The sequence below is a fragment of the Calliphora vicina genome, chromosome 3, assembly GCF_958450345.1.
Source record: "Calliphora vicina chromosome 3, idCalVici1.1, whole genome shotgun sequence".
Taxonomy (NCBI): Eukaryota; Metazoa; Arthropoda; class Insecta; order Diptera; family Calliphoridae; genus Calliphora; species Calliphora vicina.
In genome coordinates this window covers 3,699,027-3,723,574 of record NC_088782.1, presented here as the reverse complement: position 1 = coordinate 3,723,574, position 24,548 = coordinate 3,699,027, and the positions used below count along the sequence as shown (strand labels likewise).

The following is a 24,548-nucleotide window of genomic DNA, read 5'->3' as shown; positions in this document are numbered from 1 at the left end:
TTTCAAAAAACCGGAATGTTAAAGAAAACCGAAACCGGTCGAGTTTACAAAGATGAAAAAACCGGTTGACCGGTTTTCGGTTTCGGTTTTGGATACTCTAGACACAGCCTTGCTTGTCTATTGCATTAAATTTTTGATACTTTTAGATTCCCTTTGAATAAAATTAACAATTTAACTATTAAATTAACGATAGAAAATAAAAATTTCAAGTATTAAAACCTGTATGTGATTTCAAGAAAAGTTTTTCTTTTATAACTTATTGAAATATTACAGAATTGGGTTATGATTATGTTATGAATATAGTATATGGCTTTCTATATAAATATTCATTGGTATTTGGCCACCTGTTGAGTGAGTGTCTCTTTATACTGGCATGCACTGTATTGAAATGCTTACTAAACACAACTAAGTAGCAAATAATCAACATTGCTGCCGTTTTTATAATAAAACTTTTTTTAATCATTTCTAATAACTTAAAGAATAAAATAATTTGTCTAAATTTCATTATTAAGTCTTATTATGCAATTAATTAACAAGTCTTAACATTTTTATAATTTTTAAAAAACAATTGCATATTTTTTACCATATGGCAGCACTAATATGTTATTGATCAAGGCGAATTTAGACAAGATGGGCTGATTATCTGCTCAGCTGATTATTTATTATTTTCTTATTCACTTGTTTAGTGGTTCGAGCTGTCAAATTCACTAGTGCTTGTTGTTGCGAATACTACATCAAACGTAATAGCAACAAAAACTCCAGGCAAACTTTGACAGTTCCAGCCAAAATAAACAAAAACAAATTGCATGTGGTTTTTGTAAATGTTGTACTTGTTGTAGAATCGTTGTCACCTAATAATGAATACGCCCGGTTAATGATCAAGTATTAGATAACTCTTTTCCTTGTAGTAGGAGTAGAACATTTCCTTTATTGTTGTGATTAATTAGAAAGAAAAAACGAAACAGAATTATGGCTTTGCGTTTAGCAGCAAAATCCTTGGGCAACCATTTGACCCGTAAATTTATTGTTGGCCCCCAAAGTGCCGCTGCTAACAGATGCATGTCCCATTATCCTATTAATGATCACATTTTTGGTTTGGATGAGGATAAACAGAAGTTGAGAGAAACTGCTTTTAGCTTTTTCCAAAAGGAATTGGCTCCTTATGCCAAGGATATAGATAAGAACGATGATTTTCCGTAAGTTTTTGTTTAAAAACGTAAAGTGGAGCTTGCAAAACGGCCATGTGAAAAATGTGTTTTTTTTAATTTATGTAGAGAAATTCGTAATTTCTGGAAGAAAATGGGCGACTTGGGTTTCTTAGGCATTACTGCTGAACCAGAATTTGGTGGTACTGGTGGTTCTTATTTGGATCATTGTATCATTATGGAGGAAATTTCCAGGTAAATGAAGTGATTTTTCTTTAATTTCATGGAATAATGAAATAATTTTATTTTTAAAGAGCTGCTGGTGGCATTGCTTTGTCTTATGGTGCCCATTCCAATTTGTGTGTCAACCAATTGACTAAGAATGGCACTCCTGAACAGAAAGAACAGTACTTGCCTAAGTTATGTAATGGCGAGCATATCGGAGGCTTGGCCATGTCTGAACCAGGCGCCGGTTCTGATGTTGTTTCCATGAAACTAAAGGCTGAACGTAAAGGTGACTACTATGTGTTGAATGGCACCAAATTCTGGATTACCAATGGTTCGGTGGCCGATACCTTAATTGTTTATGCCAAAACCGGCACTAGTCCAGCCGATGGTCATGGTATTACCGCATTCATTATTGATACTGCCTCCGAAGGTTTCAGTGTTGCCCAAAAACTTGACAAATTGGGCATGCGTGGTAGTCCCACTTGTGAACTTGTTTTCCAAGACTTGAAAGTACCAGCCAAAAATATTTTGGGCAAAGTAAATAAGGGTGTGTATGTGTTAATGTCTGGTTTGGACTTTGAACGTCTTGTGTTGGCCGCCGGTCCAGTAGGTCTAATGCAGGCTGCCATTGACACCTCATTCGAGTATGCCCATCAGCGTAAGCAAAAGCAATTGATTGGTGAATTCCAACTTATGCAAGGAAAAATGGCTGATATGTATACAACCTTAAGCGCCTGTCGTTCATATTTGTACAGTGTTGCGCGTGCCTGTGATGACGGTCACAACAGTTCCAAGGACTGTGCTGGTGTTATTTTGTATTGTGCCGAAAAGGCTACACAAGTTGCTTTGGAATCCATACAGATTTTGGGCGGCAACGGCTACATCAACGAATATCCCACTGGTCGTATTATGCGTGATGCTAAACTGTATGAAATTGGTGCTGGTACCTCCGAAGTTAGACGTTGGCTAATTGGTCGTCAATTGAATATGGAATACAAGTGAATAAGAATGATTCTGTGAATTAATCGAGCTGCCGCTGACGATGATTATTATTGCATTTATATATATATGTATTTTTATTATGGTGATACTTTACTACTGCATTTATTTTTTTTTTATTGGTTTTTATTTTTAATTTTTTATTTGTATTTTTTTTTTCTATAAAGTACCTATCTACCTATACCTATATACAATAATTTTAATGTAAATGAAATAAATATTTTTTTAACAAATCTAGCAAAAATTTAAAAGTCTTTAAAACTATAGTAACTGATTTAATTAAGTATTTTTAATTAATTTGTAGTCAATTACATCTATGAATATTACTCATCGAGTAGTTAAATAAAACGCTTCTAGGATGTGGAGGAAGAAGTACAAAGTAAATAAGTGTTACCTCCATTTTCCCAATGTCTGGTTATCGTTTTTCGCAACGATATACTTCCCATTAGTATAATTTTTGTATGAGAATTGTCAGTATATCGTCACGATAAAAAATAATCAGAGATTGAGAAAATGGGGGTTAGACTGTAAAAGCTACGCTAATTATGGCATTAATTATAAAGGTTTGTTTGAGAAACCACCATAATCAGGCATGTGATGAAAAACGATCGTTTTCAAAACTGAAATCAATTTCAAAAACGATTTAGGTGTGATGAATTTCGATTGATTTCATATTCAATTTTTATTTCATTCCGTATCATTTTTATAACAAAAAACAACAAAATAAGCAACTCTCCATTTGTTTACCTTAATTAGTGTGAAAATTTAATTTCGAATTAACAAATTCGAATTTGAAACTAATATGACAAAATGATTCAAACAAACACATCACCCTTTTGTCGTTTTCAAATCGTTTTCGCATCTAAATCGTTTTTCATCACATACCTGAATATTTCAAAAGTGGTACAGAATTTAGTAATTGCTATTGGTTTGGGTTTTAAAATTTTATTTAAAATAAACTTGGTACAAATTTTGTTGATATTACAGATGATGGCAACTGGCAGCTATCATTTCTGTTGCCAAATTGGCAACAAGAAATTTGTGGTTGCCCTCTGGGAATGCAACTGAAGTTCGGTTGCCACCTATAATCGACCCATAATAAAATAATTTTTATGTAACTTATAAACCAAAGATAAGTTATACAAATTTGGCTTGGATGTAGAGGATAAAGTCTACTTTAATACAATAATTATTATGAATTTCATTATACAGGCCTGTCACAGAATTTCATTCCGATCGAAAGTGGAATTAAAGTGGGTGAATTCCAAAATGTTTGTATGCAATGCAACCTTAAAAATTCGAGCGATTCTTAACGCAGCCGTGTAAACTTTGATAATGTTTCATATCGCAAAATGTATGAAAAAGTAAAAACAGGCAGTATGATAAGTTTTTTTAAATTTTAACTACGCGTTTGCATGCAAGTCTTGATAAAGATATGACTGCATTGCATACATACATTTTGGAATTCACCCTATTTTGCATCTTCAGAAATAGTAAAACGAAAATTTCTTTCGGAATGAAACCACTTTCAGTTTTACAAGTGAAATTTATATTTCTATGTAATAATTTCTTTTTCTAAAATTTTTAATTAATTTCTGTTGCAGAAGCTTCACTTTTGTTTTATTATAATAAACGCTGTCAAATTAAAATCAGAAATAGAAAATTATTAAATATTTCTAGAATTTCAAAATTACACGAAATCTGAAGAAAGTAATACGAAATCGATCGGAATTGAAACCATTCCGAACAAAATGTGTGACAGGCCTGATAAATTGTGTTATTTAGTAAATTGGCAGTGGGCGGTTAAACGAAAAACCACTATGTAGTCCGAATTTTAATTCGATATCTTTTATAGTTTTACAAAATTGACATTTAAAATCCACCTACTAACAAATTATGTTGACCTGTGTGCTAAATACATTGTAATTCGAAAAGATTTCCTTTTGGTACTTAACGAAAATATCAAGGCTTTTAAAACAAAATTAAAATAGTTTTTTTTTCATATTGTAAGTAATTAAAAAGATTTTGGTAAAAAATCTTAGAAATTAAAAATCTACCTACGAACAAACTATAAAATTATTTTGCAATAACTTTTTGGATTTAATGTATATTGAATTAAAAATTTAAATGTTAACAAGAGAAAAAGTTTACATTCATTAATTTAAAATTATTAAGGGTATTCATTTCAAAAAAAATGGAAAATTACACTCTGATTTTTTTTATATTTTTTCACAAAACGTTGTATTTTTAACAAAGTATAACCAAGTGTAAAAAATCAGAGTGTAATTTTCCATTTTTTTTTTTTTTCTAAAATAAATACCCTTATTATAAAGATTATTTCTAATATTTTTAATTGAATTTTTATTTATAAAGTCTACTTACCTAACCATTGTGATTTTTTTTTTTGTAAACATTAAATAATAAATGATTGATTTTTTATCGTTTTGGTTACAAGACATATTTATTAATTAATATTATTTATACACAATGAAAAGAAAAAGAGAAAACATAAAAAATACATATATAAATGTTGGCATACATATACGAGGAAATCAGATGTATGTATATACAGAAAAATATAGACAGACATTCATATTTATTCGAAATATGTAACTACCAATCAATCAATGTCTGTATGTATAAAAATGAATAACAAAATATAAACATAATTGGGCTTTTATTAAAATTATACATAGAAACATTATGTAAAAATTAAAAAAATAAAAATAAAAATGACAGCAATAGTTTAAATAAACATGCACGTAGCTAACACAAAATACATATAATAAATTATAATTTATATTAATTCAAATAAAGAAAATTTAATTCAAAAACAAATTACATTTTAAAGTGACACAATACATAGTTGATTAGATTTATCGTAGTTTTGTTTTAGTTTTAATTTATTTTTTTAGTATATTTATTAGAAAAAGTTTAGTTAGTAGGTAGTATGTTTTATTTTTAATTAGTATTAGTACATTCAAATTATTGGCAAAAACATTGGCATTATACAATGTATGTTTGAAAAAAAAAATAAAAATATATAATATAAAATAATAATTAAATTTATATAGAATTATTATTATAAACTAATTTGTTATACTTAAAAAGCACTTTTGGCAAACAGTAATTTGTTTTATATCCTTAGTATTTTTGTTTTCAAAATTTATTTTAAGCTATTCTATTTCATCCGCACACCAATCAATCATCATTCTCTTAGTCCATGAGAAAACTATGCGATTCGGTTTTCTTTTCTGTTCTGGTTTCTGAGGTGGTGGTGAATGATTTACGTTCCATAACACGTTGAGTCATTGAGGTTAAACGTTCAGATCCCTGATCAATGAGACTGATTTTGCCAGACTCGGTGTTGAGGCTCAATTGATTGAAGCTGGATTCTAAGGGTTTCACTCCTGACTCGCTGGTTTTATCATAATTACGGGTTTCGTATCTGAAATTACAATGGATTTTTGTTTTAGAATATGTTTAAAATTTCCCATTTGATATTTATTTGCTGAATATTTATCATATTACATGCTTACCTTGAGGTATAGCCTTCATAATTTTGACCAGGATATGTATTACTGTTTGTTATTTGCACTACGCCACCTTGTCCAAAGGTCTTGTCGTGCAAATCTTGTACACACGCTTCTAAATTCCGATTGACCGGATGGTGATTGAGGTTCGTCGAGGAGCCGGCTGTAAGCTGTTGTTGAGAAGTGACAGTGGATTTTAGTGATGCTGATTGCTCAAAGTTCTGTGAATATTTATTAGTAGGTGTTAGAGGACTACTTGGTTGTGATAAACGACCACCACCGTTAGTGCCACTGGCTGTTACCGGACTGCCGGGATATGGCCGTGGCACGGCATTGGCGGTTAGTTTGGGATTAGATCTAAAGGTATGAGTGGCGGTTTGCATATTAGAAATGGTTGTTGACAAAGGAGGCGGAGGTGGTGGGAAGGCAGTTGTATCATTATCCAACTGGCCGTGGTTCATGGGTGGTGGGGAAACGGCACCTGGATGATGGAAGTGTTGTGGATGTGTGGCATAATTGTAATGGTGTTTCGATTGCTGTTGTTGCTGTTGACTCATATAACTTGGTGATGCCGGTGGCTCCATTTGACCATAGAAGCCCGAACGAGTAAGTGTCTAAATTTGAAAAAGAATTATGAAGTTGTATGTTGTTAGTTCGACAAGGTTAATTTGTTAACACAATGTTAAATCTACAAAAAGAAAAGAAAACTACACTATGATTTGTCGGTGTTGTTGTTTGTGCTTGAGCAACGGAAGGGAGACATTTAACATATATTTATCAACTTCCTTAAGGAAAAGTTGAAATTAATTAGAAAATTGTATATGGTTTTAATTTGTATTATTTCAATTACTACAAAACCTACTAAAACCAGTATTAGTTTTGTAAACCAATTGTTTGTGTTAAGAATAATTTGAAAAAAGTGTAAAACCTGTTGTTTGGAACATAATTTTTTTTTTTTTGGGAATTTTTTAAGTCTGTGTATAGAAAAAGTTCTTTAAACATATAAGTAAATAATAAATGCAAATGTATACAAAAAAGTATAAAAATAAAGTTAAGATATTTAAATAGAAATATAATCATACATTATTGTGACTCTTGTTGAGAGTTCCATAAGCTGATGATTGTGCAGCATATTCCGTGTCACTTTCGTCGGTGGTGAAACCTGGAACATTCTTTTGCCGTTGACGGGCATGACGAATGAGCACGAGTTTTTGACGCGCCTCCTCAAGTTGTTTCTCCATGCGCAGCACATCCGAACGTGCATTGATTTCTTGAGCCATGCCATCTACCATGGAGGTGTTAATTTTCAAAGTACGCTCCTCTTCTATTTCGAGGCCCTGTTGGGCTGCTCTAACCAAATTATCGGTGGATTTAATGACAGCATTGCCGGCTGCTTGTAAACGACGGCCCGCCTCAGAGTTGGGATTCGATTTAACTTTACAAGCAATTAACAGTTGGGCAGTTGAAGCAGCCACTTGTTTGGCGGTTGATATTAACATTTCCTCAGTGCCCACACCTCTGACTAAATTCTGAGCAGCTTCTACTAGACTGTGAGTAGCAGCAGCCACTAAACGTGCAGCAGATATTAAACCTTCAGACCATTGGCCATCGTCGGAGGAGGTCAAAGGAAGTTTGGCTACTTTGCCTTGATCGATAAGTTCTCGTTGGGCAGCATTAGCAGCTCTAACCAAGGCGGATGAGGCAGCCATAATACCCTTGGCAGCTTCCAAAATCATTTCATCAAACTTCATGTTTTGATCAAGTTCAATCTAAAGGGGTAACAAAACAAGGATAAAATGTATATTAATATTAATACTTAAATAGAGAATGAATGATGTACATATTTATGATTTTGTTAAAAACATTACAATTGTTACTAGTTGTAAGTAGTTATTTATTATAAGTATGTAATTAATATAATTGATGATTTATGTTATTGTTAGTTGTTTTAGAGATTAATCACAGTAATAATATGTTTGATTCCTGGGTGAAAGTACAATTATAACAACCAAGAATATCAAACATATCTTACTGGAACTATCAATCATTTGGATTTGGAGGTTAAGACATTTGCAGTAAAAGAAGCACATTCACAAAACACCATATTTTATTTTTTTATTTTTTTTTTTTGTTTTTCTATAAATATACATACAAATGTGTAAAGATTCGTATTAAAATGAACTATATTTACATGATTTGAGTGTAATTGTTAAGATATTATTTGTATTCATTATTTTTTTTTTTAGCACCAAGCACCACAATTAAGTTATGTAAATGAAATTAAAAAAAAAAAAAACTCACCTTAACATCATCATTACGACGGGGTCGCAGGGAAGCCAATTTTTTAGCAGCCGCATCGATGGAAGCAGCAGCACCTAATAGCTCATTTTCCGCTATTACTGTAGGATCTTCGGGATCAATCCAATCGGATCCCTTTAGGAGACGTGCCATAGCCACCAAATCTGTTACACATTTGGCAACACGTCTTGATAAATGCATACGATCATCAGCCGAACAACTGTGTAAAATGCCATTGAGTAATTCACGATAGGATTCACCTACCGCAGCACCAGCCTCCAAGGTACGTTGTCTTAAATCATCGGTTTCCGCACAATTCCAGGCCACCGAACGACACACCAACAACATCTCCGATATGGAGCGTCTACCCAAATTGGCAGCCATCATAATGTCTTCTTGCAAATTGGAAGCACCAGCCGCAACAGCTTTAGCTGTGGCCAAAGTAACATTCTTTGTGACACGTATCAAATCTTCAGGACCAACTTGAGCACTGCCGGTGGGTGGTGGTGAGTGCATAGCCTATAAATTAAACAAATTAAATTAAAAATAAATTAAAAAAAAATAAACATTTGTATAATAATAATAATAATACATACTCTAATTTCTTGTGATATGGCTTCAACGGTGGATTCCATGGCCCGTGTACCACGTGTGTGTTCATCCTCCACAGCTTTAACGGTTTTCAATAGTGACGAAACATTCAAAACCATTACCTAGTTTGTGCGTTTATTTCAAAAAATGTTCATTTATTGTTTGTGATTTGTTTTCGTATATAAATTTTGCTAAAAAGCAAACAAACATTTGTCTAACTACTTTAGTGTAACGTCGTATATGAAATGTATGTATGCAACTATAGGCGGCAAACATTTTTATTATATTTATCGAGGTACAATCACTTTAACACACTTTTTTTTATATAAAAAAAACAGTAAAAACGAATACATAACTTTTATTTTTAATCTTTTAATTTTTTTATTTATTCAAAGTGTTTGATGATTAACAGATGCTGTAGTTTTAATAATAATAAAAAAACGACTAGATTGTCGGCCTGATTTCTCTGTTCGTTAATTTCTAAAATTCTTGGAAAATTGTATATCTTGTAAAAGAAGAACAAAATGTATCTAGTGTAAAACATTAAAATGGGAAATGGAAAACTGGAATTCTCTAGAAAATTTAAACCAAGACGTATACTTGTGAAAAATATGAATTTATTTGAATCACTCATACAACCCGTTAACCATATTATGAGAGAAACGAATGTCTCTTTTTAGCACTATTTCTTATTTCGTGAGAGTTTTTGAATTGATTTTTTAATATTGGTATTATTTAGGTTCTTCTTTCAAAGAATATATTTGTCAAAAATAAAAGTAATTTAAATATTTTTTTTAAGTGAAACCCATATTTTATGTAAATTTTAATTTCATTAACAATTTTCATAATTTTTATAAGAAATATATGAGAAAAGTCAAAAATTTTGGAGAATTATTTTTTTTTTGCTAGAATTCTTCATTAGCAAGAAATGTTTAAACAATCCCAGGAAATATTCGCATAATTTGCATTTGAATTAAATGTTATTTTTTGGCAGGAAGCAATATTAAATGCTTTTAAATTCGAAATATAATCTGAAATATTTAAAGATATTTTTGAGGTTATAAAATTAAATTTTGTTTTATAAAATTGTAGGTCCTTAAAATATTTTAACGCCCATAGGATTCTGATATTAAGCAAACTGAAGTCTTTCATTCGACAATAATCTCTAAGTTTTATGATATTCATACCGACTTGGAGATGTAATTTATAATGAAATTCAGTTTACGGGCTATGATAGCCAAATTAAATATCTGTGAATAGCACTCGCGATAAAATGTGGTGTTATATTTCTGATGATCAGCCACCAACAACATATACCTTAAACTGTTTCAAATTTCAATATCTTTTAAACGATAAATTTTGGTTTCACTCTAATTTATGTTGGATTTAATCTGTAACTTAGAAACTTAGTTAATACAGATATCAACTTAATGAAAAAACTCTTGTAAGTTTGGAAGCATATTTTTCAATTTTAATCTTTTAAATTATCAAATAATCATCAAGAGGTGAAAATGTGTAACCTAAGATTTCAGACACACAGGTTTTTTTTCTATTATATACCGATATGTGTCACTGATTATAATGATAATTGTATAATTTTCCCATCTACTTTTGTCAAAAATAATTTTTTTTTTGATTTTTTCTTGTTAATTGTTATTAAAAAGTGAATGGCAAATAAAAAAATAATATATTAATATATGTTAAATAAGCTTTCCGTTATCTTAACAAAAGTTCTGTGTAAAAAGTTACTTGTATTCTAACTCTTGTCCTCATTTATTTTCAAATTTATGTAAAAACCTGTTTTCAATTTAATTTAAACTTTTCTCAATAACAACTAAAAATAAAATAACTCCCTCCCGAGATTTTTTTTTAACGATTTAGATTAAAAATAAAAAGCTAACATAAAAATTCAAAATTTTTCTAATCTATAATCCACAGCATCTATATAATCATCTGGTATTACAAAAGCTAAACGGTGTACAAAAGAAAATATCTACTATATTTAAATGTAAGTTTTTGTTTGTATGTGTATCGTTAAGCATTAAAAATAAGTATTTTTTATGTAATGTAAATATGACATTATGAAAGTTATGGCAAACAAAGTGATATTTGAATTTTCGTAAATTTAAATTGTTTCATAAGATTTGAAGACCTAATATTTTTGCGTTCCAAAAATAAATGTTATCAAGATGATGGCATTTATGTATGTAAATATATATTTTGTTTGAATGTAGGAAACAAATAGACTAAAGACACGCTCAATATCCATAGTTTGATGATTGCTGGCTTATGTGGTTAGTTTCGATAGCGGCAGATTTGCACAATTCTTTAAGCGTCTGTATAACAAACAAATTGAAACAAGAATAATGAAATAAATAAAAAAAAAAATAAGAATTTTAAAATCAAAATCAATTTCAGAGAATATACAATTCAATTCTTTTCAATTAACATTAAAGAGTGCTTACAAAAAAAGTTATTAATTTTGAAAAATGCCGAATATTTCTTCGTTGTAAATAGAAGAGGAAGTTGTTAAAAAGAGAGAGAGAGAAAGCTGTACAAGATAGCAGTAATACAGTAATACGAGTAAGTAGTAATAGAGAAGAGGTAGTAGTGGTAAGAGGAGTAAAACATAAGCAGCAGCACCAGCAGAAATTGCGTAAAAGATTACAGACAGCCAAAACCTTGAGCTTTTATTTTTTTTAGATACACAGCTGTTAAAATGTCTATTAAAATGTTGTTAAAATTCCAAACTCTTTTTAGAGAGCGTCATTAGAAACCCTTAGACGAATTAAATAAAAACAAAACAAAAACTTTGTGTTAAAAAATATTACATTGACATTGATGGCATATTTTGTTGTTGTTGTTTTAATGATTTAATTATGCGTGCGGTAGTGATTGATTCTATAATAATAAATTAGTGTAATTGTTTTTTAAAAAGAAATTTGTGATATAAAGCCATACTCGCTGAATTGTAAGAAACATGTACATAAAAAGTCTTTAATACCAATAGGGGTAGTGCAAAGTACCATTTTAATACCTTTTTTTTATATTAAAAAAAAAACAACATATTTTTCATAAAAGTAAAGAAAAACTGGTAAATTATTAAATTATTTAAATTAAACAACCAGTGATAAATGGTGAAAATCAAAATCACGACATTTAAAGCGTTACACTTAAGTAGTTTGTTAAGCTTTTTTAAGTAAAGGGTTTGTTTACACAATTATGTATTCAGTTTTAAAACTTGTAACCCTTTAATTTAAGGAAACTAAACAGATGCAGAAATACTTACCCTGGCACTTTCTTTAAGGTCTTGCATAGAGGGATCATTAATGGGTTTGCCGGATGCCAATTTGGTTGCATTGATTAGGTCGCCCAAAGCAGAAGCCACATCTTTGACGGCATTAATGACCATAACTTGCGAATCGGGTTGTTGAGAGCCCAAAGAACAGGCTCCATGTTTGACAGCTTCAGCCAATTGCACTTTATTATATTAAATTATACAATTAGTTAGATTCTAAAAATACTTATTGTGAATCAATTCACTTACCTATTGTTGTGACAGCGTTTTGTGCAGCATTTGCCAGCTGATCTTGAGTTCCGGCAGCTCCAGTAACTAAAACCTTTGTGTCTTCCACCAAAGCTTTAGCTGTTTGCAAAATGTGTTCACGGTGATCGGCAAAGCTGCTAGAGCTATCTGAATGCAATGTGCCAGCAGTGGCAAACATAATTGTGGTGTCGAGATCACCAATAATGCCAGAGATGGTGTGGGCAGCATTTATGCAAGCCTGGGTACCACGTGAACCAGCTTGTAAGGCTGCCAAAACTTGGGCTACTTTCTCGGAAACTTCACGAGCGTTGCGAGATATTTCATTTTGATGGGCCGTGTCTCCGGCACGAGCACCGCCAGCACTGGTTTGAATCATTGAACTAACAGAACGTCCCAAATCAATAACAGTGTTTCTAATGCGCATGGGCACATCCGGTGAAGTAGTGGTGGTAGATGCTCCTACGGAATCCTGTGTAAGCTGGGTATATTGTTTGGCCATTTCAACAGCCAACTGAGGCATAAGCTGTGGTTCTACTGAGGACTTAGCATTCGTTTCATTTGCCAATCTAGCGATTTCCTTGGCGGTTTGAACCATGCGTGTTTGATAATCCACAAACGTATCGGAATAAGAGGCATTCAACAGAGATTGGCGTTTGTCAGTTAAGCGAGTGATAGCACGGTTAACTTGCTCCATGAGACCGGTTACAATACCAGTTTCGGCATTAATCTTTTCCACAGTTTGTGTAAGTTCTTGTATGGCTTCTCGAGTATTTTCAATGGATTCATCAAGTCTGGGATGAGCGTGAATAGCTTTGGGATTTCCAGCCGATTCTTTGGCTGCCTGCACCAAATTTTGTGCACTTTCTACAACCGACTTTGTTTGATTGATCAGACTCATTTGCTGATTGGTGTGAACAATGTGAGTACAGGCTCCAATGCCACCATTCACCATGGGCACCACATAACGCGAGATTTCGCCCACAGCATGACCTAATTGTTCGGCATTATTTTTGCCGGCCAAACGAATGGGTTCCAGTTTATCCAAAAGTTCAGCAGCTGAGTTTAGTGTCTGGCCCGAAAAGCCATGTAAGTTATTGTCACGACGCTGTGATAAGCCTTGAGCATTTACAGCCATAGCACAGCTATCCAATTCTCGCATGCATGTACCCAGTGTTTGTAAAACTTGATCGCATTGTGCTTGTCCTGGAGCCTTTTCGCGTATGTTATCGACCAAACGTTTAACCGATTCGGAAACTGGCGTTGAGGCATTCGAAAGTTGTTGCCATACGGGTGGATCGTCGGGTGAAAGAGCTAAAGATTTTGCAGCCTTCACCATTTCTATAACACCGTCAATGACTCCTCTACCAGCATTTAATACCGGCTCTTGGGCCTTTTTACCTTCAGTTGAGATTTTAGCGGGAATTGAAATGAATTCAGGACTTGAGGCATATTGACGTACTGCCTTAACAGCTTCCAATAGGGGTTCTACCAAACGAGCTCTCGAGGGTTGTGCTGGATCGTCTTCAATAGCCTTGATCTCTTGTACAAGGTTCGATGTGGCGGTGGCCACCTGTTTGGCCAATACAATGAACTCATTCTTAGCCACTGGATTGTTGGTGTTCATGCTGGCTTGACGGCATATAGAACACAAGTAGCTAGTGTGTTTGGCAATAACAGTTAGAGCCGAAATCTTTTGCGGTTTCGATGACTGAGGACTGCTGACAATATCACAATGCTGACGTATACCTTGGTATGCCCAGGTTAATTGAGCTTGATCAATAATACCAGGACGTCCAGCTATGCTGCTTGGGTGAGAAACACCAATTAAGTAAGCTGCTTGTGCTGATGATTCAATGAGTCCGTGTATGGAATCAGAAACATTGTTAACGGATTTAGCAAATTCTGCATGATTGGATTGCTTGGCATTGGTAATCATTTCAGAGAAGGCATAACCCAAATTGCGTGATTTTGCTGTAGCCGATTCGACGCAATCGAAATAGCCTTGATCGTTGACCGGTTCGTGGGGATAGTCCAGAAGTACTCTCAGAGCTTCAATGTTGCGTGTTGCATTGTCACACTCTTTTTGGCCGGGAGCCGATTGAATACTGGCATCGACCAGCTTGTTAATACTTTCGGTTACACTGCGAGCAGCTGCATGTAAAAGATTTTTAGAGTTGGGCTGGCCAGGATCGGCAGCAATGGACTTAGCTGTCGAAAGTAGGGAACATGATTGGGTGGAGACATTGCGCAAACAGTCAATCATTTCACAGCGAACAACTTCATCAGGGTTTTGTCCAGCCATTTCCATGGAGACCGATAGTAAATCACGATAATTGGTTGCAAAGTTTCCACTCGATTCTGCTAATTGAGCAGGACTAGCGTAAGACTGTACAATTTGGCCACCGGCGGCACTAAGACTTTCGGACACTTGTTTCAGTTCACCCTGCAAAGTGTTGTAGCTGCGATTGGATGGTGGGAATTCACTCATTGAAAGAATTTCACTTAATTCGCTGACATTACGCAATGCCTGATCGACTTCACGTTGTCCAGGAATGCATTCAACTGTCTTGGAAAGAGCTTCAGTGACATCACGGCCAGCCTGGGTCAAAGCATTTGGATCTCCCATATTTTGCAAAGTCTTTTGGGCCTCTTCGATAAGGCGAGCAGAACTCAACACCACATCGTCAGCATAATCAATGACTTGGGCATTGTTTGTGGTGGCAGCCACACCGTGAACACTCTTTGTGAAATCACCCAATGCCAGAGCAGTATCTCTTCCAGCTATTCCGGCATACATGCGTTGCCCTTGCAGAACCGAGGAGATCATGCGACTCAAAGCTATACCCACATTCTTAGCTGATTTACGCAATTGTTCGGCAGTGTTTTCTACTGTTTCTCCAGGTAAAGGTCTCAAAGCTCCCGACTGGGCAGCATTGCGTGTGTCGTCTAGAACATTGTGCAAATTACGTACCGCCTCCAAAGCAGATTCTAATTCTTGACCACCACAGGCTTCTCTTGCTCTTTGAGCAGCTGAATTGAGTTCGGAAACAGTTTGTCCCAAGTATAGAGCACTCTTGGACAATTGCGAAGCAGCTGGTATATCTGTAACTGTGGGCTGTAGAGCACGGGCTGAACGGGACATCTGGATGGCGGGCTCGATAAATTGTTCGGCCGCCTCAATTAAATTGAATTGAGAATTGTAGTCATCAGGATGGCTACGTGTTGTTTTAACAGCAGTCACCAAACGTGGTATAGTATCAGCAGCCCTTTTGCAATCCTGCAATAGAGACTCCTTTGTTTGATGATCATCACTGTGTTGTACAGCATTTTGAGCAGCACTTATGCATTGGGTGGCTGCCGAGGCGGCTTGTTTCGAACAGTATTCGAGACGTCTTATTAAATTGCGTTTAATGGCGGGAGTATTGGCAGTGCTGGTAGTAATTTCACGCAATTCTTCAGCAGCTCTGCGCAGGGCATTTTGATTTTCGCTATCATGGGGATTGCTAGAACACAAACGTGCTGCTTCCACTAATTTCGCAGTAGCATCAGCCAATTGCTTGGCAGCTGAGAGAAGACGTCTTTGCATATCAGCATCTTGTTGTTGATCAGCTTCTCCTTTAATGCTCTGTATAAGTTGTGCGGTGGCCTGGCCCAATGTCTTGGCATGTCTTACCATTTCTTGAGGATCGTTAGAAGACACCAGAATATCTGTTCCAATAATGACATTCTCGACAGGACTCATTTCTTGGCTAGAGCGATTGGCATACTCGCGTGAACTCAACTTGACGTGTTCCAACATATCACCCAAACTCTTAGATACATCACGGGCTGCTGCTAACAAATCATTTTTCAGCTTTGGGTCGTTAGTCGCTTCATTGCAAACCTCACACAAACCGTTGACAGCACGGGCCACATTTCTGGCAGCGCCTTCTAATTGCTCGCGACAGGCGGCATTATGTAGAGTGGGAGCTACCACCTTGGCGCATGCAACCAACTGACTTGTGGCCAGGGCACATTGACTAGCTGCTCCTATTACACGATTACGTGACTCATCATCTTCACAGCTGGCGGCAATGGATTTAGCACGCAACACCAAAGCAGCAGTAGTATTTGCCACAGCCTTGGCCAAACCCAAGAGCATGTCCTGCAAGTCACGATTTTCCGGCACCTCTTCTTCGGCAATTGTGCTGAGCACATATGTGGTGGCTTCACCGACGCGACTAGCGGCATTGATGAGATTTTGGGGTGGTTCTTTATTTTCTGGCTCGGCTGCTTTCAACAAATCACTAAAGGCACAGCACAAATTGCGGGCAGCTTCCAACAGTTTGTCACCATTGGTATCGTCTTCCATTAAAGCCGCTATCAAACGCACCTCTTTTGTAACCTCAGGAATGGTTTGGGCAATTTGAGACACAGAGGCCGAAATGGCTTCAGTATCTACTTCATCAGGTTGTTGGGTCGCTGTTATGATTTGTGCGGTAGCAGCACTCATGGTAGCCACATGACTAGTAACAGCTTGCTTGGACGTATCGAGGGTATTCTCTCGCCATTCAATGGAGCGTAAATCATTACCGAAATCTTGTATGGGAGCCTAAATGTTAAATTTTATGAATGTTATTAAAAAGAACTACTTTTGTGGTCCTTAAATTGTTGCCCTTTAAAGGACAATTCATGCGAGTGGCTATTTGTTTAATTACTTACCTTAGTTCTAAGCTCTTCATCAGCACGAACTAATATTTCCTGACCGGCTGTGATGTAACTCAATAATGCTCTTTGTGGTTCCGTCAGATTAACAGAACTAATACGTACTTCCTTAGACTAAAAAACATAAGTTCAATCAGTCACACATTAATTGGAAAATGCTTATTTTATAAACAATCATTAGTTTTTGAGAAATATATCATAAAACTAATCTTATGTTTGCTTAAAGGTATCTACCAAAGATTCGAAAGAATTAATTCTTTATCATTCCTTGTTATATCCTTGCTGTCATTCTTAATTCTAAATTAAGATTTTAGTGAATTGTGGTTAAATTGAATTAATTAATTCGAAGCTCTGGTATCTACATGCTTATATAATGAAACCTACTTTGTGAAACTTGGAAATTTTGCCTTTTTTAATTAATATTTTGCAGCATTTAATTAGAGAATATTTAAAGGAAAATGTTAGTTGTATATTATCATCAAAAATAATACAATTTGTATAAAATCAGAAAAAAAGTGTTTAAATGAAAGTAAAAGACAAATGAGCAACTTAAATAGAAAAATAAAAATATCTTATGAAATGTATGCATAAATAAAAATGTGCCACTTACCGTGGGCGGTTGATGGGCATGGTTAACTTGCCCAACAAATGCGCCATATTGCACTGTTTGTAATTCGCCTTGCGTATACGATTTTTCGCCTATAGAATATACGTAATAAATGAAAATTGTTAAAACAAAAATAAAATAAAGAAATTATAAAGACAAAGCTACAAAAGAAGCATCAAATAAAACTTTATATTTCTATATTGTCATTTGTAGAACTATTCATCAAATAATAATCTCAATAAAATGTTATATTTTCTTACCATCATCAGCTCTCATCATACCGGGATGAGCCAACGATTCTGTGTTAATCTTTCCTATTTTATTCGTTTCATGTTGCAAAAACGTAGCTCTGTGAAAGAAAGAAAAAAAGTACGTACATATTATGTATAACTTAAATGTGTATGACGACGAGTGTGTGTGTGAACTTACTTGGAAGGTGCCACAGATTCTTCTACCATGGTTGATCCCTCATCTCCTTCAATACCGAAATGATCCTTGGTCTGTTTCTTCTTCAATATAATGTCTATGTAGCCAGCAATCAGTTGAACAATTTGTTCAGCCTCAGTTGTCTGCACCGAATAATACTGATTGGCATAATCACCAAAATCAAGTGTAAAGGTATTGGGTGAAGCACCCCAACGTCTGACAGTGGTCAAAGGCCATGAAACCAAAATTTCCTTAGTACGTTCATCCAAACGTAAGACGGAATCTTTAGTTACGCCCAACAGACGTGGCACTAATTTATTTTTACCATTCATTTTCTCCTTGACCAAAAAGAACGTTACACCATATGTTGGCAGTTCTCGTGCAGTTTTGGTGTACAAGACCTTAGCATCAATTTCCGAGAGATCAACATGTTTTTTGTGTTCGGCAAAGATTTTCTTTTCGATACTTTTAACACGCACATATGATTGTGGTAAAAAGTCTTTTAAACTGCAAAGTTTAAAGGAAATTTTGGTTTTATTTTTGTGGGAAAATATGTAAATCAATGTACTTACTCTAAGAAACCAGGTTTGTGTTTGGCTTCATTGTAAGGTCCAAATTGTATATGGACCTGTATGCCAGCAAATTCACAAGCTAAAATTAAAAGAATTGTATGAAAAAAAAACATGCAAGAGTGCTAAAGAGTTTTTTTTTACCTTTTTCTTGGGTAACCGGATGTGTGCCATCCAAAATAGCATCACGTGCTTGAACATATAATAAATTCAATTGTACGGGATCACGTGAATCAATATTTTGATCGGAAAAGAAAAATCGACGACGCAGCAGTACAGTTTCGGATTCGTCAATACCTTGTTCGCGTAATGTTTTACCCACATCAACCCAGTTTACTGTAAATAATAAAAATTTTAATTTTTTAGTGAAAATTCCCGTAATTTAAACACAAAATTTCCAACTTACTTTCATCATCGGTTTTTAATTTTTTACGCAAACTTTCCATTTTGGTATCACGATCCTTTTCCATAATCTTTCTTCGCAAAGTCAAGGTTCCAAATTTATTATCGGGCAAATTTTCATTTTGCGATTCGGTTTCTTCGCGTACCAAACCGTATTCCTCATGATTGGTAATACCGATTTTTGTGCAAATGACAACCATCAGTTGGGAGACTGGTTGCGAATCATCTACTAAAATGGTTTTAACAGCACCATCCAACATACGAACTCTAAGAGTTCGCAATTTACGACGATATTCCAAAGTATCCTGATTGTGCAAAATATAGTAGCTCAAGGTGCGGCCATTTTCCATCCAAACACCTTGCTGTGTCTGTTCATCTGGCATAAAAAGTCCATATTCACTAGCTGCAAGACAATTTTGTTTTAAATTATTGTATTATCAACATATTTTTTTTTATATTGAATTATTAAAGTAACACACATTAAATAAATAAATATTGATTTATTTTTTCATTTATTGTGTATTGTATTGTATGTAGTTGTAGTTATTTTAATTGTATGTACTACTTACGTTGTCCCTGAACAGCTTCAGCAAATTTATCTCTGATTATTTTGCAAGCATCGAATACTGTTGTATTGGGATGAAATTGTATGGTTTTCGTTACACGTCCACCCTCCAATTGTATACGTAACGATAATGTTGACATTTTTATTCCTCTTTATTATTTGGTCTTCTGGTTTTTTTTCTTCTAGTAATTTATCTAGTTTTTCTTCTAGTTTGTTAAATACTCTTTGAAAAAAATGTTCGTTGTATAGAAGTGGCTTGGTTGATGATGATAATAATAGAGGTGGTGATGGAGATGATGGCGGTGGTGGTGGTGTTTCTGTTGGTCGTCTTGGTAGTATAATAAATAATTCGAAGGCAGACGATTTTCTTGTTCTTCTTCCCTTTATAATAATAAAAGGCACTGCAAATAATAAAAGAGAAAATAAAGATGAAACAATTTTAAAATAATTGAGAATACACTTGAAAAAAAAATTTGGAGATTTCAATTTTATGTTTGTTTTGAAGTATGTATGTATTGTCAGAAATCATAAATAATTATTCTGGAATTAAAATGTCTTTGTCGGGTGTTTAGGGATATACAGTGAGCGTCAAAAGTGAGTAAACACCATTGAATTCTTTGATTTTTTTAAGATCATAAAAATCATTATATTCCGACTTAAATCTTCTTTTTTCAGAACCGATTCTATTATTCAACTCAATCTCCATCAAATCGAAACTTTTAAATTTTAATCGATGGATAGATTTTAGGATTTTTATTATCTTAAAAAAAATCAAATAATTTTTGGTGTTTACTCACTTTTGACGCTCACTGTATCTGGAGGTTCAAATTGTGATGATTGTATTTTTGTAACGTAAAACAGATAATTAGTATGATTAAAGTCTTTTGAAGAAGATATCATGTCCTTAATTTTAGTATTTTGTTTTCATAAACATTTGTTTATATCTTTGTATCTAATAAGAAAGATATTTTTATTCAATATATAAAATTTGGTTCAAAAAACTAGGTAAAGCATTATTATGAGATCTATATTGTTTAAAGTTTCATTTACATTAAAACTAAATTGTTTCTTTCAGTGTACGCTGGAGAGAAAATATGATGTACTTAAAAAGCAAACGTTAATATGACACAGATTTTCTTTTCTGTGTTTTTTTTTCTTTTTGTATATTTTTCTATAAGCCCTAGAATAAACATCGATTTCAAAACGATTTTTCCCAAGTATAATCACGCAGTAAATTGTGTAGAAGTGTAGAGGTTCAAGATTCCACCCTTAATGTGTGGAAACACAAGTGTATGGCGACTGACTGCTGCTGCTGCTACTACTACTACTGTATTTGCTTAACTCAGCCAGCCATACATACACACATTTGTCTATGGAGATGGTAGCTTTATGCTGGGTGATGTATTTTTTTTTCCAATTTAATGGAGAAATAATGGACATAGATATATTCACAATGAAAATAAGTAATATACAGTATAATAGTTCAACACCCTTGAACGGTATTGGATTTATAACACAGAACAAAGAGAAACAAACAAAAAAAAAATATACAAAATCAGGATTTCGATTTCGAATTACTGGCAGATTTTTTCGATTATTTTTATACATATGTAGGACTAATATTTATATTAAAAATGCTTTAAAATTAAACACAAACCAAAAATCAATATTTGGCCGAAATCTTAAGCCGGTTCAAAGTACAAAATCCTTTTTTAGTTTATATTTATTAAAACTACATATTTCATTTTAAATTATAACTTTTTGATTTGTTATATATTTTTTTTAAAAAAGAGGGTTGAAAAAATCAGTCAGTAAAATCAATACTAACATTTTCTTTTGTAAAAAAAAAATAATCAAATTTATTTGATTCAATTCAATTATTTTCTGTTAAATGATGATTGTGATTTTCAAATGTTTATATAGTTTATTTGTGTATTTAAAATAATTACTTTTTCTTTTAATATTATCCATATTTTTCACTATAGAATATTTTCTGTATTGTTTTTTTCTTCTTTTCTTATTTTTATAATTTATACAACTTTTTTATGTGTATTCTTTAGCACTTTGTAGTAGTTTCTATTTTTTTTTTTGTATCGTTTTTATTTTATTATAACATGTATTCGGCTAACGCACCCAAATAATACTGAAATCCCTTTTAGTTAAGCTTAGCTAACAAAGCGGTATAATTTATATGGTGTGTGGAAAAAGATTCACAAGAATCTGTGCTGTTTTACTTATTTAGGGGATGCTGCATGTGTAGTACGAGATTTGTGAAAAGAAAATTTTTATAAAAAAAGAATGAACTCTCAATAGGATTAGAGCATGCGCTCTCACAACTCTCCACTTACTCCCTTAAATAAATATAATAATATGTAATTTGAAAAATTTAGATTCATTTTGTTTTATAACATTTTCATACAAATGTTTGTATAACAATTTCATGGAAAATCGCTAAAATAACAACCTCTATTTTGAGTATAACAGTATTCAAATTCAACAAGAGAGCAAATCTCCACAAAACATTTTCTTTGCTACATTTTGAGTATAACAGTATTAAAATTCAACCAGGGAGCAATCTCCACAAAACATTTTCTTTCTAACATTTCATAAGTTGCCAGATTTCACATTTTACCGAGCTTTGTATAGCTTTAAGCTGCAAAATGTATTTTCAAAAGCTTTTATAGAAGAAACACAGCTGTGTTAGAACAGTGTTTTAATTTGGCTGCTTGCTAAAAGCGTTATCATAATCAAAATTCATTTATAATTTGTGGTTTTCATAGCTTCGAATTAATTAATTCGATTTTAGCTTAATTCTATAAAATCTGAATGCTTTAATGGTATGGTTAAGAGGATATGATTCTGAAAATTGAATTAATTCTTTCGAATATTTAAATACATTTATGGCCTTATTCATAAATAGCTTTAAAATTTATCAAAGCTTTGTAAATCAAATTTTGTATAGAAATTTAGTTTGATAAGGATGTGTAAGGATAAAACTATTTTATGAGTTTTCATATAAATATGAAAAGAATTCAAAATTTTGTTCTTAAAATCAGTAAAATATTGTAAAATACGTTTGAAAATCGCTTCTGAAATTATTTTAAGTTATACAATTTATTTTTATAGTCTAATTTTTGACCTTTTTTTTTATTAATTTTATTATTATATTTATTATATTATATATTTTAATAAAAAATATTTTAATTTATTTTCAATATTTCGCAACACTGTGTAGCATCTCAAGGCAAAAATGTTTAACAATTAATATATGTATGTACAATAACCAAGAGGGTTTATTGAATTATTTATTTCTTTATTTAAGGGTTAATGACATTTATTTGGATTTATTAGCATGGCTCCAAAAACAAAAGTTTAAAGTTTGGTGTGTTTTAAGACACAAACCTTTTTGTTTAAAATATTTTACCAAAGGGAATATTTTTTGTAAAAAGCAAATAAATACCTTTCCATTTGATACCAAAATTTCTTGTATTCCAAGTTTCTTTGCAACAAATAAAGGAAAATATTAAATTTTTGTACTTTAAGTTGAGTTGCTAATTCCATATACTAAAATAAACTTTAATTATAGTTGGTACCTATCAATGACTTTTTTTTTGGCCTTCCTAATATTTATAATTAAAGATATTCTCAATCGAAATGCGTTAAATTTCACAATCTTCTCATCACATACATATGAAAATTTAATGAGTATGAGGAATTTTCGTCATTTAGCCCGTCATTATTCTTTTGACATTTCGCTTTGTTTACCAGCAATACAATGTTTGTTTACGTATAGAATCAAAAACAACAACAAGTGGTATTGATTTGACAAACAAAACAGAAAGAATATTAAATAAAACAAAAAAACCATAAAGCTGACCATTTAATGGTTTTGATTTCGAAAGTAATACCAACATTATTTACTAACTGACGTTCATATGTGTGTGTCTTTATAAAATAACAAAAATAAACAAACAAAAGTGGCAAAACAAAACAAAGGAAAATGTAGATAGACAGACATTTAAACTCACATACATACATATGTATCGTGTTACAGTTTTGACAATCATGTTTATGTTGGTTATACTATCTACATACAAACATAAGTATTTCTCCCACTACTTGAACATCTCTTTTAAGCTTAACAGTGACATCACCCGTTATTTGAATATAAACAACAATTTAACATAATGATGGCCCACATTTTAGAAGAGATATCGCAGAAAAGAAGAGTGAATGATTAAGTTTAAATATAAAAGGAGTTAGAGTCATTTATATTTATAATAATGATTACAAAATATGGAATTGATCATAAACTGACCAATATTCAACATATTGGGTTATAGGAAATTTATTTACCTTTACTCTTCTGAATTCGATAATATTACGTATGTATGCTTTTCATGGCGATACAAAAATTAAAATTCTCCAGAATTTTGAAATTTTGTTTTTAGATAGGTTGAAAGTTCATATATTTTAATAGAAAATATAACAAAATACCTAAAGTAAAGGTGTTAAAACAGATTTCATAATTCAGGATCTCCTATTAAAGCTAATGAATCGTAGTTTTTAAAGTTTTTTTAGAAATCCATTTCTTATCAACACAGGATATAGCATTGACAGTTAAGCCGTAGAATATTTCCATTTTGATATAAAATATAATTAAAAATCTAAAAGAATATTTTAATGGAATATTTTATTGCATCAATTTATATTTTTGACGTAACAACTTTTCATTATATGTATTATTAAAATAATAATGTATAAAATTTAGGGAAATGTATTTTAAAATATCCTTGCTAAAAGAATATTGTTTAAATTTATTATCCTTATTCCTATGGAAAAGGTTTTTTTTGGTGATCTATTCAGAAAGTCAAAGCTTATAAAAATGTGTCGAGATCCTCTCGTGATCCCACTCTGAATTTTGTGTGTGTTGT

At 32.8% G+C, this 24,548-nt stretch overlaps 2 protein-coding genes across 3 annotated transcripts in view; one reads left to right on the top strand and one right to left on the bottom strand.

Annotated features, from left to right (window-relative positions):
• The first annotated feature begins 908 nt into the window (after positions 1-908).
• Positions 909-2,623, top strand: LOC135954489 (isovaleryl-CoA dehydrogenase, mitochondrial). Its single transcript, XM_065504669.1, has 3 exons — positions 909-1,196; positions 1,275-1,400; positions 1,460-2,623. Exons 1-3 carry the CDS (start codon positions 970-972, stop codon positions 2,373-2,375), a joined length of 1,269 nt encoding a protein of 422 aa, XP_065360741.1. The 5' UTR covers positions 909-969; the 3' UTR covers positions 2,376-2,623.
• A 2,181-nt stretch (positions 2,624-4,804) lies between these two features.
• The window catches only part of rhea (Talin_middle and talin-RS domain-containing protein rhea), a 54,384-nt gene continuing 34,640 nt past the window's right edge, over positions 4,805-24,548 (bottom strand). Inside the window, exons 3-17 of one of the 2 annotated variants that reach the window (XM_065506544.1) lie at positions 19,619-20,015; positions 19,054-19,452; positions 18,792-18,983; positions 18,651-18,729; positions 18,082-18,585; positions 17,913-18,001; positions 17,656-17,744; positions 17,043-17,159; positions 12,342-16,932; positions 12,084-12,274; positions 8,800-8,916; positions 8,207-8,722; positions 6,988-7,674; positions 5,912-6,519; positions 4,805-5,820 (exon numbers count right to left, since the gene is read on the bottom strand). In XM_065506544.1, coding sequence (XP_065362616.1) covers positions 5,589-5,820; positions 5,912-6,519; positions 6,988-7,674; positions 8,207-8,722; positions 8,800-8,916; positions 12,084-12,274; positions 12,342-16,932; positions 17,043-17,159; positions 17,656-17,744; positions 17,913-18,001; positions 18,082-18,585; positions 18,651-18,729; positions 18,792-18,983; positions 19,054-19,452; positions 19,619-19,754 — 8,547 coding nt within the window. In that variant the 5' untranslated portion in view covers positions 19,755-20,015 and the 3' untranslated portion in view covers positions 4,805-5,588. Of the gene's footprint in view, positions 5,821-5,911; positions 6,520-6,987; positions 7,675-8,206; positions 8,723-8,799; positions 8,917-11,012; positions 11,131-12,083; positions 12,275-12,341; positions 16,933-17,042; positions 17,160-17,655; positions 17,745-17,912; positions 18,002-18,081; positions 18,586-18,650; positions 18,730-18,791; positions 18,984-19,053; positions 19,453-19,618; positions 20,016-24,548 lie in introns of those variants that run through there. The other variant, XM_065506545.1, reaches the window with a different exon arrangement.

Coding starts and splice junctions, on each gene's coding strand:
- LOC135954489 (XM_065504669.1), top strand. CDS start 970: ATGGCTTTGCGTTTAGCAGCAAAATCCTTGGGCAACCATTTGACCCGT. Junction 1,197..1,274: donor GATAAGAACGATGATTTTCC/GTAAGTTTTTGT, acceptor TAATTTATGTAG/AGAAATTCGTAATTTCTGGA. Junction 1,401..1,459: donor ATTATGGAGGAAATTTCCAG/GTAAATGAAGTG, acceptor TTATTTTTAAAG/AGCTGCTGGTGGCATTGCTT.